Below are 12660 nucleotides of genomic sequence, written 5' to 3' on the forward strand. Positions count from 1 at the left end.
CTCCCTTCTCAAAACACTTTCTTTTCAGAAAATGGAATCATTTAATTCTTTGCAAAGAAAAACAGAAATGAAAGCATACTGATTCACATTACCATTCTTTAAATTATCTACTCAATTACTTAATGCATGATTAAATCATTAGCATAGGAATACTCTTCAAATGTAATATATCTGCATTGCATTAATATTCAAAGTTAATCTGCCCCAAATTAAAACTTATCATCTCCCTATCCACAATTTGTTCCTCCTCTTTATCTCCTATCTCAGAGTTGGAACCATCATCATCTACTCAGTTATCCAGGAATAGTACCTAGGAATAGTAAAATTTTCAGGAGGTAAAAAAGTAATAGACATTAAAAGTTACTGTATCTACTTCTAACATACATAAAACACACATCAAACACCAATACAATACAAGTTTAAGAAACCTTAAAGTTTACCTTGATATACTCTATCTTTTACCTAGAAGAGAGAAAAAAGATTAAATTTGATGTCAAACATCTGCTCAATAGAAACAGCATTCCTAAAACAACAGTCAGAATCATAACCAAGTGAGAATTTAATAACATTCTGGTTCAGAATAATAAATTTATAGGATTAAAAATAAGTAAAGGTTAACAAGCATTTTAAATTTAATTGGTAGTGATATTTCATAAATAGGCTCTGACATAAAAACACTAAGATATGTACCTTATTTCACAGTAAAGATGTGTGTGTGTGTGTATGTGTGTGTGTGTGTGTGTGTGTGTGTGTACTCAAAATCATTTACTTGAGAATTCTAAATAACCAGGATAAAGTCTAGAAACAATGACTATTCAAAAGGAATCTGAGGAAACAATATTAAAGGCATAATCTTTGTACTAAGATATGCCACTTTCACTCACCAGAAAACATCTTAGAACTCCAATTTAAATTTGGCTATTGGCTGAATTTAGAAACTAAGAGGCCACATCATCTTATTCCTACAAACCACTAAATATATAGCAAAAAATCTGAAAGGGAAGACTGCTAGAAGAAAATGCACAAGCAACAAGAGAAATGACAATTAACATATTCTGGAAAGGATAAAAACAATCATTTCCTATAGACAGCAATAAACTGCCTGATAATAAAACCTAAGCAGAAATTTTTTTAAAACATCACTAAATTTCTTTGTAACTTAGCATATACTTGTCCTTTCAAATGTTATAAATGGTGATGGGATACTCAGATGTGTCCATGGATCATCCATGGGATCTTCGTAATAAGAAATTGCATTCAGAAAACTCCAACACAGAAAGAAATGGCATTTCTTTAATGTCATAGCCTTGCTAACCTTTTACTCAAAATGACAACAGAGGAAAATGGGAAGTAGCATTAAAGCAGTCATCTAAGGAAGAGACTAAAGCTCCAAAGTCAAATGCTGAAACTGAGGAGCAACAACTAGGAACCAGATCCCACATAACCTAGTGAAAAGAGAAACAGGTACTGGGGTTCTTGAAATGAAAGAAACAAGAAAGAAATATAAAGTGTTTTCATGTTTTTCCCTTCTCTTTATCCTTCTATTTCCTTCTAGCTGAGAAAAAGTTCAATGAGATTGAACTGTGAAAATTCCTCACAGGAATCCAGGCAAACGATACTTCTATTTAAGAAGGGAATACTTTTTAAGAGATTTTACACTCAATTATACAAGGAGAGGAAACTTATCTTAACAATGATATTTCTGATATAATTAAGAAATCAGAAAAAGAATACTCAGATTTGAAAAGATTTGTATCCAATGCTTTTGGCCTCTTTAACTGTTAGGCTTTTCATATGCAAAGTCCATTTACCTAAAATAATTTTCTTCCAATTATGTTAAATAACTATGAAACAGAATGACCTACAGTACAAACATAAGTATGTATAAGCTTATATATACACGCTTACACATATGTGTACATACATACACAGAGATAGACTAATTCTGCTCAGAAAAAAAAAGACTTAATGAACAAAACATTTAATGGATTTTTGGACAACACATAATCTATACTTCCAAATAAAAAGGTATTTTCTGAACACATGATCAAATCATAAAATCTGGGAAAAATATATATAAAAGACTGGAAAAATTATCTCATCTCCTTTTTCTCATTTTACTGTATTTCTTTGTAGCATTTCCCCTTGTTTATGTGCTTATATTAACATACAGTTCATCAACATTTAAATCTTAGTTTCTGCTTTTCTTTCCACTTCACATTTAATTGTGAGCATTTTCTATACCTCAAAGCTTTGAAATAGATAAATCTGCCTACTATTCCATTAAGCAAACATACAATAACCCCTAAATGAATTATGTTGTGCTAAGTCTTCAATCTAATACACTGTTCCACTGAAAAACATTACCAAAATCTTCAAAGCAAAGTTATTTCTTTAATATAGATTACTAGATATATATGCTACATAAAAGGATATTTATCTAACCTATCCCATCTTTTATCCCACTTTTAAGACTTCTGATACGTATGAAAGTACTGGTCAGGATGGCTGTAAGAATTACCAGTTCTACCAACTGCACCCACACTAAATTATTTTATAAGGTTAGTTTGACTTAAACCACTAATTTGTGTTTTAGCAACTGAAAAGGAAAAAAGTGGGGGGGCAGTGACTATATAAAATAATCCTTGTGCTTACGTGCTAAGGTATAAGTAAGTTAATTTACTCACAACAAGAACAGTTCTCCAAAAGAAAATGACAAAGGATACCAATCCAAAGAAAACAGTGAAAACTACAGGCTCCCATGGTAGTCCATAAAAATCAGGCCCAGGTTGATACTCATCAGGCAATGTAGTAAACAGCTGAAACAGACAAATTAGAAGAAATGGGAAACCTTAAATTTATAACAAAACAGTCACAAAGAATCATGGCAATTCTAAACCAACCTCCTCGTCAGAAATCCACCTCCTCAATATTTTCCAATAGTTTCTTCAAGAGAAAGGATACTGGCAGTCTCATATTTTTTGTTCACTTGCAGTGTTTTCAAGTATAATGAATCTAAATACATTTTTTAAAAATTTATTTATGTATCTTTAGTTTCAGGTGGACACATTATTTTGTTTTTATATGGTGCTAAGGATCGAACCCCTAACCCTAACCCTAACCCTGACCATAACCCTAACCCTAACCCTAACCCTGTGCCTCATGCATGCTAGGCAAGCGCTCTACCACTGAACCAGAACCCCAGCCTGAATCTAAATACTTTAAATTGAGCATACATTTCCAGTTTGTAACAGGCCCTATATCATCACATTGTCTAACACCTGGCTAGAATCCCTCTGGATCATTCTTTTCTCTTAGATAACCTGGTTTTTATAATTAAAAAAATTCATTTAAGACAAAAACTTAAATATATGAAAGAACTAATTAATTTCATGGCAACAAATAAAAACAATGAAACAATAAAAAGATTTCAAGCCCCTTTGGGTATCATTTGATAAGCTAGAAGAATACCTTACTATTCTGAAAAGTGTTTAAATGAAGAAAAGAAAACAAATATTCATCTCTTGCCTTAACTATACAAACCAAATATCTGTGTAAAGAATAATCAATCATAGCCAGGCGCAGTGGCACACACTTGTAATCCCAGTAGCTAGGGAGGCTGAGGAGGGAGGATAGCAAGTTCAAAGTCAGCCTCAGCAAAAGGTAATTGCTAAGCAACTCAGTGAAACACTGTATATAAATAAAATACAAAATAGGGCTGGGGATATGGCTCACTAGCCAAGTGCCCCTGAGTTTAATCCCCAGTACCCCCCCCAAAAAAAAAGAATAATCAAATTTTTATTTGTGTAGGCATCCCAGCCTTTAAATGAAGAAAGAAAAATCCCAGCAACTCAGACCATTGCTATTTTGCAACCTATAATATATTAGCAAATCTCACCAGTGTCACTGTTGACTAGTAGTCAACATCAAAGGAGAGGACATGCATATGTCAATGCAATATTTCCTATTAAGTTTTCATAAGAAACAGAATTGAACCTAAACCTGACTACCAATTTCCAAGAAATATAAAGAAACAGAGAGAGGCTGAGGTTGTTAGCTCAGTACTTGCCTAGAATGCATAAAGCCTGAGGTTCAATCCCCAGCACCACCAAAAAAAAAAAAAAAAAAAAAAGAGGCAATAGAGAAAACAGGTTAAATTGTTGTACCAGGGGAATTGTCATTTATTCACCAAAACTACAATATATCCTAGAAGTTCCACAAACATATTTTTTTCAATTATTGCAAAAAGTTACAACAAAAGGAGAAATCAATAGATAGTAACTTATATGAGACTTGTTCTCCCACTGAAAGTAACCAGAAAGTTGGAATATATATATATATATATTTTGGTACCAGGGATTGAACTCGAGAGCACTTGATCACTGAGCCACATCCCCAGTCTCAGCCCCATTTTGTATTTTATTTAGAGACAGGGTCTCACTGAGTTACTTAGAACCTCACTTTTGCTAAGGCTGGCTTTGAACTCGTGATCCTCTCTCAGCCTCCCGAGCCACTAGGATATTAAGGCATGTGCCACCATGCCCAGTCAGAATATATTTTTAAAGAGCTATTTTTCAGATAGAAAGCCACAAGGGACATGCAACTGTCACCCCTAAGAGCAGGAGAACAAATAGGTGAACATTCTACCTTGAGGCACCCTCTAGACCTCAGTTTGGGAAGGGGAACCCAAATGGGGCCTAACAGTCTCACTGAGGAGAAAGAGACCAGAGTTCCAGGAGATTAAGCAGCCAAAAACATGTAGAGAAAATTACCAGAAAGATGGGAGCCACAAAGAAAAAGAGTTCCAGAAATCTGCATGGAGGTGGTCTTCAGTTTGGGGCTACATTCTAAGCAGTACCTGCGAGGGCCAAGAACAACTATAAGCTAACCAATCCCACAGTTGGCACTGAGTTGGGAGAAGTCTGGATTCCAGCTAGCCAGAGAGAGTTGACATACAAAAACAGTATGGTCAACAAGCTCATGAAGAAGTATTTGATCCAGGCATGATGGCACATGTCTGTAATCCCAGCAACTCAGAAGGTTGAGGTAGGAGGATCCCAAGTTTGAGGCTGGCAACTTATCAAGAGCCTAAGCAAGTTAGTGAGACCCTATCTCAAAAAAAAAAAAAGTTCACTCAATATCATTAATTATCAGGAAATAAACTCACAAAGACATACCCACTAGAATGGCCCAAGTGCTAGTGAAGATGAAGTCAAGTGGAAGTCTCCTAAATTGCTGGTGGAAGTATAAAATGATTGTGGTCATTTTTTAGCATGGCTTGACAGTATCACATAAGATAAAAACATACATTAAATGTAGGAGGCAATTGCACTCCTAGATATGAGTCCACTTATAGGGGCATACATATGAAATAGTACTGTAGGAAAAATGAATCTATAGTTTGAAAAAAAAGTTATCAGTGGTTGCCTGGAACAGGTGGTGAAGGAACTCACTGGGAAGGATCCCAAGGAAACCCCTTTTCCAGTGAAAAAACTGTTCTATATCTTGATAATGGTAGTTTTTACATGGGTATCTACATTTGTTAAAACTCAGAGTGTGATTGCTTTGGCAGCACATATACTAAAATTGGGACAATACAGAAAAAATTAGCATGTTCCCTGAGCAAGGATGACACCCACATTTGTGAAGCATTCCATACTTTTGTGGAAACAACCCTTCAACAGATGAATGGATAAAGAAACTGTGGTACATATACAAAATGAAATGTTACTTATAGCATTAAAAGAGAAAAAAATTATGGCATCTGCAGGTGAATGGGAATATCAGGCTAAGGGAAGTAAGCCAATCCCAAAAACCAAAAGCTGTATGTTCTCTCTGAAAGTGGATGCTGACCCATAATGGGGGTGAGGTGGGTGGCAAGGGGCATGGAAAGAATGGAGGAACTTTGATTGGGCAAAGGGGAGGTAGGACAGGCGAGAGGGCATAGGGATAGGAAAGATGGTGGAATGAGATGAACCTCATTACCCGAGGTATATGTAGGACTACTACACGTGTTGTGCACAACTAGGAAAAGTTTTGTTCCATTTATGTACAATGAATCGAAATGCATTCTGCTATCATGTATAACCAATTAGAACAAATTTAAAAAAAAAAACTCACTGATATTGGCTATCAAGGAATTACTGTTAAGTTGGGTGATGGCCCGTGGGTTCATTATACTATTCTCTATGCTTTTCTTTAAAGCTTTTCTAATTAAATTTATTTTTTAATTAGTACATAGAAATAAACATTATAATTATTGAAGTAGGTAACATGACATTTTGATGCATGTATACACTATGTAACGTTTAAATCAGGTTAAATATATCTACCTCCTCTAACATCATTTATGGTAAAACTTTCACAATCTTTTCTTCTAGTATTCTGAAATGTACAGTATGTTATGGTTACCTATAGTCCCCTACTAATCTCTCTGCTCTTATTTGAAAGTTTCCATGATAAAAACACTAAAAATAATTTTTAAATTAAGATATAACTTCAAATATTTAAAGGATTTCTATGTAGAAAAGAATTCAATTTTATAGAGGAAATCATGTGGAGGAAAATTTGGAGTCAATACAAGGATGAACTAGACAACAGAGGAACATATAGCCTTGTAAGAGAGTGACTCATGCTAGGAAATACTGGTGTACAGGCCTCATAACTACTCATCAGGGCCACAGTAAAGAAAATTACAGCAATGAGTGAGAAACTAGACTAACAGCCTTCCAAGGTTTCTTTTAACACTAAGATTCTACTAAGATTCCATTGATAAATGAATCTGATTGGTGCACATCTCCCAAACACATCAGAGCCTATTACTCTCCAGTCCTATCAGATATCATACTACTTGTTTAAGATTTTACATTGACTTGTTCATAATTTTTGTATATATTTGTTAAGTCCTTTTCTTAAGGCTTTCAAAAATCACAATCATGCCTTACACCTGTTAGACTCTTTTAGTCCTCGCACAATGTCCTGTACATACTGGGCATTCAAAATGCCTTTTTGAAGGCTCCTTTCAAATCAGTCTCGTAACATTGTGCCTCTTCTTTGCCACTCACGTCAATGTCTTACCTATCACCGCAAAATCACTGACCATACCTGCACCACATTCGTGTACCCCAACCTAGACCTAGAGGAGGGCTCTGTGCATACCTAAAAATATGAATAAAGAAATCCTTCCCATATTGTGAGGCTGTAAACTTTCCAAGTGATGTTGATTCATTCTGATAATCAAATTATGACTGTGGAAGACTGCTTTAATCACTGGAAATATCATTATTGTAACTCCCTGGCTTGTACATACTCCTTACCCAGGTGGCTGCCACCACCATGAACAAACATGGAGCCAACTGAAAAATGATTCATTTCTCCCCATCACATGGTGGTCTTTCCTCCCCAGGTATTCATTGTCTATACCACCTCTGACTGCCTACATGAGAATTAGGGGGTGCGTGGGGGTAAAAAACCTACAAAATGCCAGACACCTCACCAGACACTTTACCTTGTCAAATCATTTAATTCTTATGATTGGAGTAAGCATTATCTACATTTTTCAGATGGGGAATCTGATATTCAAAAGTTTAGTTATTTGCCCAAAGTTCTAAATGATTACCTTGGGATTTGAAACCAGATCTACCTGGCTTCAAAATCTATACATTTTACAATGAAAACAACAACATCACTTTTCTTACACAAGTCTTGAAATAACACAACCTACAGGAAACAACTTCAGTTGAGAAGGATTACTGTAACAATGGCCCTAGGACCATCTTATCCTCCAATCTCTAAAAGCTTTCTCATTCCTATAATTAAACTCTAAAAGTCCAATATCAACAAATACCATGAGCGGGAGGTAAGTCCTAAAATGCTTAGATAAGCTTCTAGATGGATTAAATGTCTTGTTTGGATCATGATTTTCTTTAGAAAGGTCAGCCTTAAGTGACTCTTTCTAAGAAACAGATCTAACCTAATTCCTTTCATTCTTAAAACTTTCTAAGGATCCCCACTATTAATGGTCTAATGCTACTTTGGCTCATGACTTCCTTTAAGATTTGCTGGCCTCTCCAACAGACCATCCCCCTCCAACTTCACACTTTATACAACACCAATTATTCACCTTCTCCTGGCCTCCCCAAATATCCTTTTCTTCATGTTTCCATTTCTCTAAACACATTTCTTCTGACTGCCAGGTTCCCCCACCATCCTCCACCCCAGCCTGTCTAATCAACAACAAACCACATGTCACACTCCTGTTTGCCCTTTGCCTGTGCTTCAAACACATCTCAACTACTTTCTGACCTTATTGATCACCCTTCCAACCATAATAAATGCATTTATGGACAATAATGTTCTACCATCAAATAAATACCTCTCTTTCTGCCATTATCTTACTGTGTTTCAAGTGAATGATATTATCTCCTTGCCAGAATGAAAGGTTCTGAGGGGAAGAACCAAGATTTTACAGGTGTACAAATGTCCAGCCTTGGTAGACAGCAAATCTTCTTCATATGCTAAACTAAGTAGCCATTAAGCCACACCCCTATGGCTTTTGTTTTAGGAGCTATCTACTCAAAGGGTCAGGAGTCATTTTCATAAAGACATTTTAAGTTCTTCACTTCATGACCAGAAGCCACTTAAAAACTAATAAATAATCAACATTCTAATTGAAGAAACTATGTCAAACTTACCATCTTAGTGAAATAAAGGAAGAATGAATATAACAAGGAAAGCACGTTGTCCAAAAGGGTGGCATCTGCTGGCTCTTCCACCTTTGTCTCCTTTAGTTGGTTTTCTGTATCAGCATCATCAACAGGAGTACCTTCTGTTATAAGTAGCTCTAAAATTGAAAGGGGAAATGGCTATTTTATTTTATGCTATAGAATAAGAATTGTCTCTCTTCAGTTTCAATATTCATCGAGTGTTTCACTAAATATATGAGTCACAGTGCCTGGAATATGTGGCTCTCCTAAAGACAATTAACACAGAGAAGAAAACTTCAAAATCCTAATTAGAGATGTCAGACCCTTCAATTATAAAATGAACAAACTCCAGTCTATTCTCCACTACTTCCATGGCCATACAACTGCTATCAGAACAATATTTACTAATGGAAAATTTTTAAAACCAGAGATATATAGACAGGGTCACATTCAACAAACATGTGCTGGTGAAACTCTGTGGTAAAAATTTAAGGAAAGCTGAAAGAGAGGGAGTCTTGGTTTGCAGATTTACAGGTGGAATGAGCCAAGGCTTAACACAGCATCTGGCACCTGGCAGAGATACTCAACAACTATTTATTGAGTGGACAGATGACAGCTATTTAAAAAGAATACAGTAATACCAAGAGAGACTAAAGGGAATTGGGTACAGACCTGCATTGAGGCTCTGTGAATGAGGTAGAATTCCAGTTAGACCTGAGAGCTTGTAGGGGTGGAATTTCAATATGAGTTACATGAGCCTGGGGTATGTTTGGTTAAACAGCTAGGAGTCCAACATGCAGTTATTAAAAAGTTGGACCAGTTGGGCTGGGGATGTGGCTCAAGCGGTAGTGCGCTCGTCTGGCCGTGTGGCCAGGGTTCGATCTTCAGCACCACATAAAAAAAAAAAAAGGTGTTGTGTCCGCCGATAACTAAAAAATAAATATTAAAACTAACTAACTCTCTCTCTCTCTCTCTCTCTCTCTCTCTCTCTCTCTCCCTCTCTCTCTCTCTCTAAAAAAAAAAAAAAAGGAAGTTGGACCAGTTGCCTCTAAGTTCTTTCTCAACCCTGAGATTCCATTCACTACTATTTTTTTAAGCTTTTGCCTAATTTTTAATTTTTTTCTTTTAGTTTTTGATGGACCTTTATTTTATTTATTTGTATGCAGTGCAGAGAATCAAACCCAGTGCCTCACATGTTAGACAAGCACTCTACCACTGAGCTAAAACCCCAGGCCCTCCATTCACTATTGGTCTATGAATTTGACTGCTGGTGAAGTCTGCCCATTGGCTCAGCATCTCAGCACCTGAGACACATTAAATGACATTTGGGAAGATTTTACCTATAAAGGTGATTGACATCATTTTGTGGTGGAACCTAAAAGGCCAGGGAAATAATTCATGCTTAATTTTGTAAGCCAAGTTTTCCCTAATCTTGAAAGTTTTGGAGCATGAAAATAACAAATCTTAATGGTGCGTGATTCATTTTCAGAACCTTATGGAGTTAAACACAGTTCAGAAGTCAGTAGTGTTCATATATGGATGCAATGTCTTCTGGAAAATGGTAGAACTGATATGTTATTCCTTCTCAAATTAACTGAATCCCCCCTGCTATGAGTTCTCCTACACTCTGTGTGTGCAGATGGGGGCGGGATCAGGATCAGTGCTGCTAAGCCCTGCACTGGTGCAGGATAATGCTATAGCTATGCTTACAGACCAGAACCTTTAAAAACACAAAATACAGTAATTATGGCTTCATATCACCATACTGGATGGATAAAATAAAACAATTAGTCATCATCTAATTTACTGATAAAATGAGAGTGAGCAACACAAAAGTAGAATGCTGTTGATGCCATTATTGGGGATTTTTTTGAAAAATTGTTTCTCATCTCCCACTGGATACTGTGCACTATGATGAAGTATTCATAAGTGTCAGTCTAAAATGGATTACAGTTCTGTACTGTTTCCTGTAAGTATATAGTATAAAGATCTGGACCATTGACTGCATTTGAAAAAGTTTAATTACCATGTCCAGGAAGCAAGTCAAAACAGGACTTGAGCTATATTACATTCCATTTAGAAGAAAAGGGAAAAAACACCGAATTTATGAGACTATGAACAGTGATTCTCAAGCTAACTTGTACCAGGCCAGACTTTCCTGGAAGGCCTGCTAAACACAGATTGTGGGTCCCACCCCCAGAGTTTCTGGTGCTGTTGGTCTGGTGGAAAATTACAGTTTTAGAGCATAAGGCCTTTGAAGAATAATATTTTAGTTGTAAATGGTTTACACAAGCTAGTCATAGCTAAACATTTGTTTTTAGGTGAGTTATAGTCTCTGGCCTATTTTTGATTTCTAGTCATCTTTATTCTTGATTTTCTCTCACTTAAGAGATTTTTTTTTGAACTCACATGTACCTATATCACTCTCTGCTCTATTTTGTACCTTTGGCAACAAACATCCTTAAAAGCCTTCATTATGATAATGCCTCTACTTTGTAGAGAAAAATTGGCAAGCTTTACCTGGGTCTACTTTCTCAGTATTTGGGATCTGAGACACTTCTAAGACACCCATGTCCTCAGTCACAGGTTGACTCAAGAGGCTGGGCTCTTCAGGATGGTTCACATTTAAATGATGACTCAGGAGGCGAGGCTCTTCATGAAGATTTCTATTAAGATGATTTGTGTTCTCTTTAGGAAAATCATCTTCATGGGGTGGCTGCATCTCTACATGGGAGAAGAATGCATTGAGCCAGCTGGATGACAGTATCTACCCCCACTTAAGCCCAATGATCAGCACTCCCCCTCAGCACACAGCTCCAGATACCTCAACACTGCCCTCCATGTCCTGGCATGCGCCCATGAGAACAACTGGGCAAGGATACGGGAGGGTTAATTGTTTTCATCCCATTTAAAGGATGACTGAACTATACAGTCAAATATATAAAGAAGCCTTTAATCCAAAGTATTTCATAAACAAATACATTTATGATAGAGGCTTCAATAACTTACCTTCCCTTGGCAAATCAACATACACCCACATGAATAAATGTGCAGAAGAGAATTCTGGTCCAGAACAAAAATGTGAAATGTCTATTCTGCTCAGAAATAACAGGAACTCTTTCATCTACAAGTGTGCTGGTCTCACCGAGCCAGTATAGAGAAGGGAATTCCGTAAGTCTAGCTTGCTAATGTGCCTTTCAAATATGTTCAAAGTAACCTAGGAGCCAAATGGTGAACCTATCTCCTTCCTGAGCTCAGGACATAGACCAATAGGATCCAGAGCAAAGATTACCTCTTTACAGCTTCATATTCTACCCTGAACATTCACTTGTACTTTGCATTCTTATCCAAAATATATCTGCTTTGATTAAATGTACAACTGTTTTCTTCCCCAAATTATCAGGTAAAATTAGCATTCTTGGGAAGTAAATTTTTCCAATGGCTTTATGTCCTTCTGGAATTCTTATCATATACTCTCAGTTGAAATATTTCATTTTGAAAAACAATGGATAGAGATGATCAAATATGAAACAAGGAAACAGAAAGCTTTTATCAGGATATTGGCTCATTGTCAGTTTGACGAATATTTAATTGAAAAGCTTCTATGTGTCAAGCACTACATTATAAGGCTTGTCATCCTGGTTCCATCCTTGATTAATATGAATGCAAGGACCTTAGAACCCAGAGGAGTAAAACCAGAATAAGTGACCTCTCCCCCAAGAGACTGGAAATAGCATGGTATCCACAAAAGATAAATGCTGGGGAGGGGAATTCAGGCAAGCTATCCATTAAAAGTTATTCTAGGGCTAGGGTTGAGTGACAGAGCACTTGCCTAGTGCAGGTGAGGCACTGGGTTCGATCCTCAGCACCACATAAAAAGAGATTAAATTCTAAAAAAAAAAAAAAGTTATGCTAGGCACTCCACACCCACATGATCTAGTACAGATATTTTATG

The 12660-nt window shown here is 36.5% G+C and overlaps 1 protein-coding gene and 1 non-coding gene across 2 annotated transcripts in view; one reads left to right on the top strand and one right to left on the bottom strand.

The window, feature by feature from the left end:
• The window catches only part of LOC143637790 (transport and Golgi organization protein 1 homolog), a 40272-nt gene that overhangs the window by 15684 nt on the left and 11928 nt on the right, over nt 1–12660 (bottom strand). The window contains exons 5-8 of the mRNA XM_077108045.1: nt 11226–11429; nt 8694–8842; nt 2688–2819; nt 441–462 (exon numbers count right to left, since the gene is read on the bottom strand). Coding sequence (XP_076964160.1) covers nt 441–462; nt 2688–2819; nt 8694–8842; nt 11226–11429 — 507 coding nt within the window. The remainder of the gene's footprint in view (nt 1–440; nt 463–2687; nt 2820–8693; nt 8843–11225; nt 11430–12660) is intronic.
• Nucleotides 5557–5663, top strand: LOC143640129 (U6 spliceosomal RNA). The gene has a single exon (XR_013154882.1). It is a non-coding gene; the product is annotated as a U6 spliceosomal RNA (small nuclear RNA).

This window comes from Callospermophilus lateralis, unplaced genomic scaffold (genome assembly GCF_048772815.1).
Source record: "Callospermophilus lateralis isolate mCalLat2 unplaced genomic scaffold, mCalLat2.hap1 Scaffold_122, whole genome shotgun sequence".
Classification (NCBI taxonomy): Eukaryota; Metazoa; Chordata; class Mammalia; order Rodentia; family Sciuridae; genus Callospermophilus; species Callospermophilus lateralis.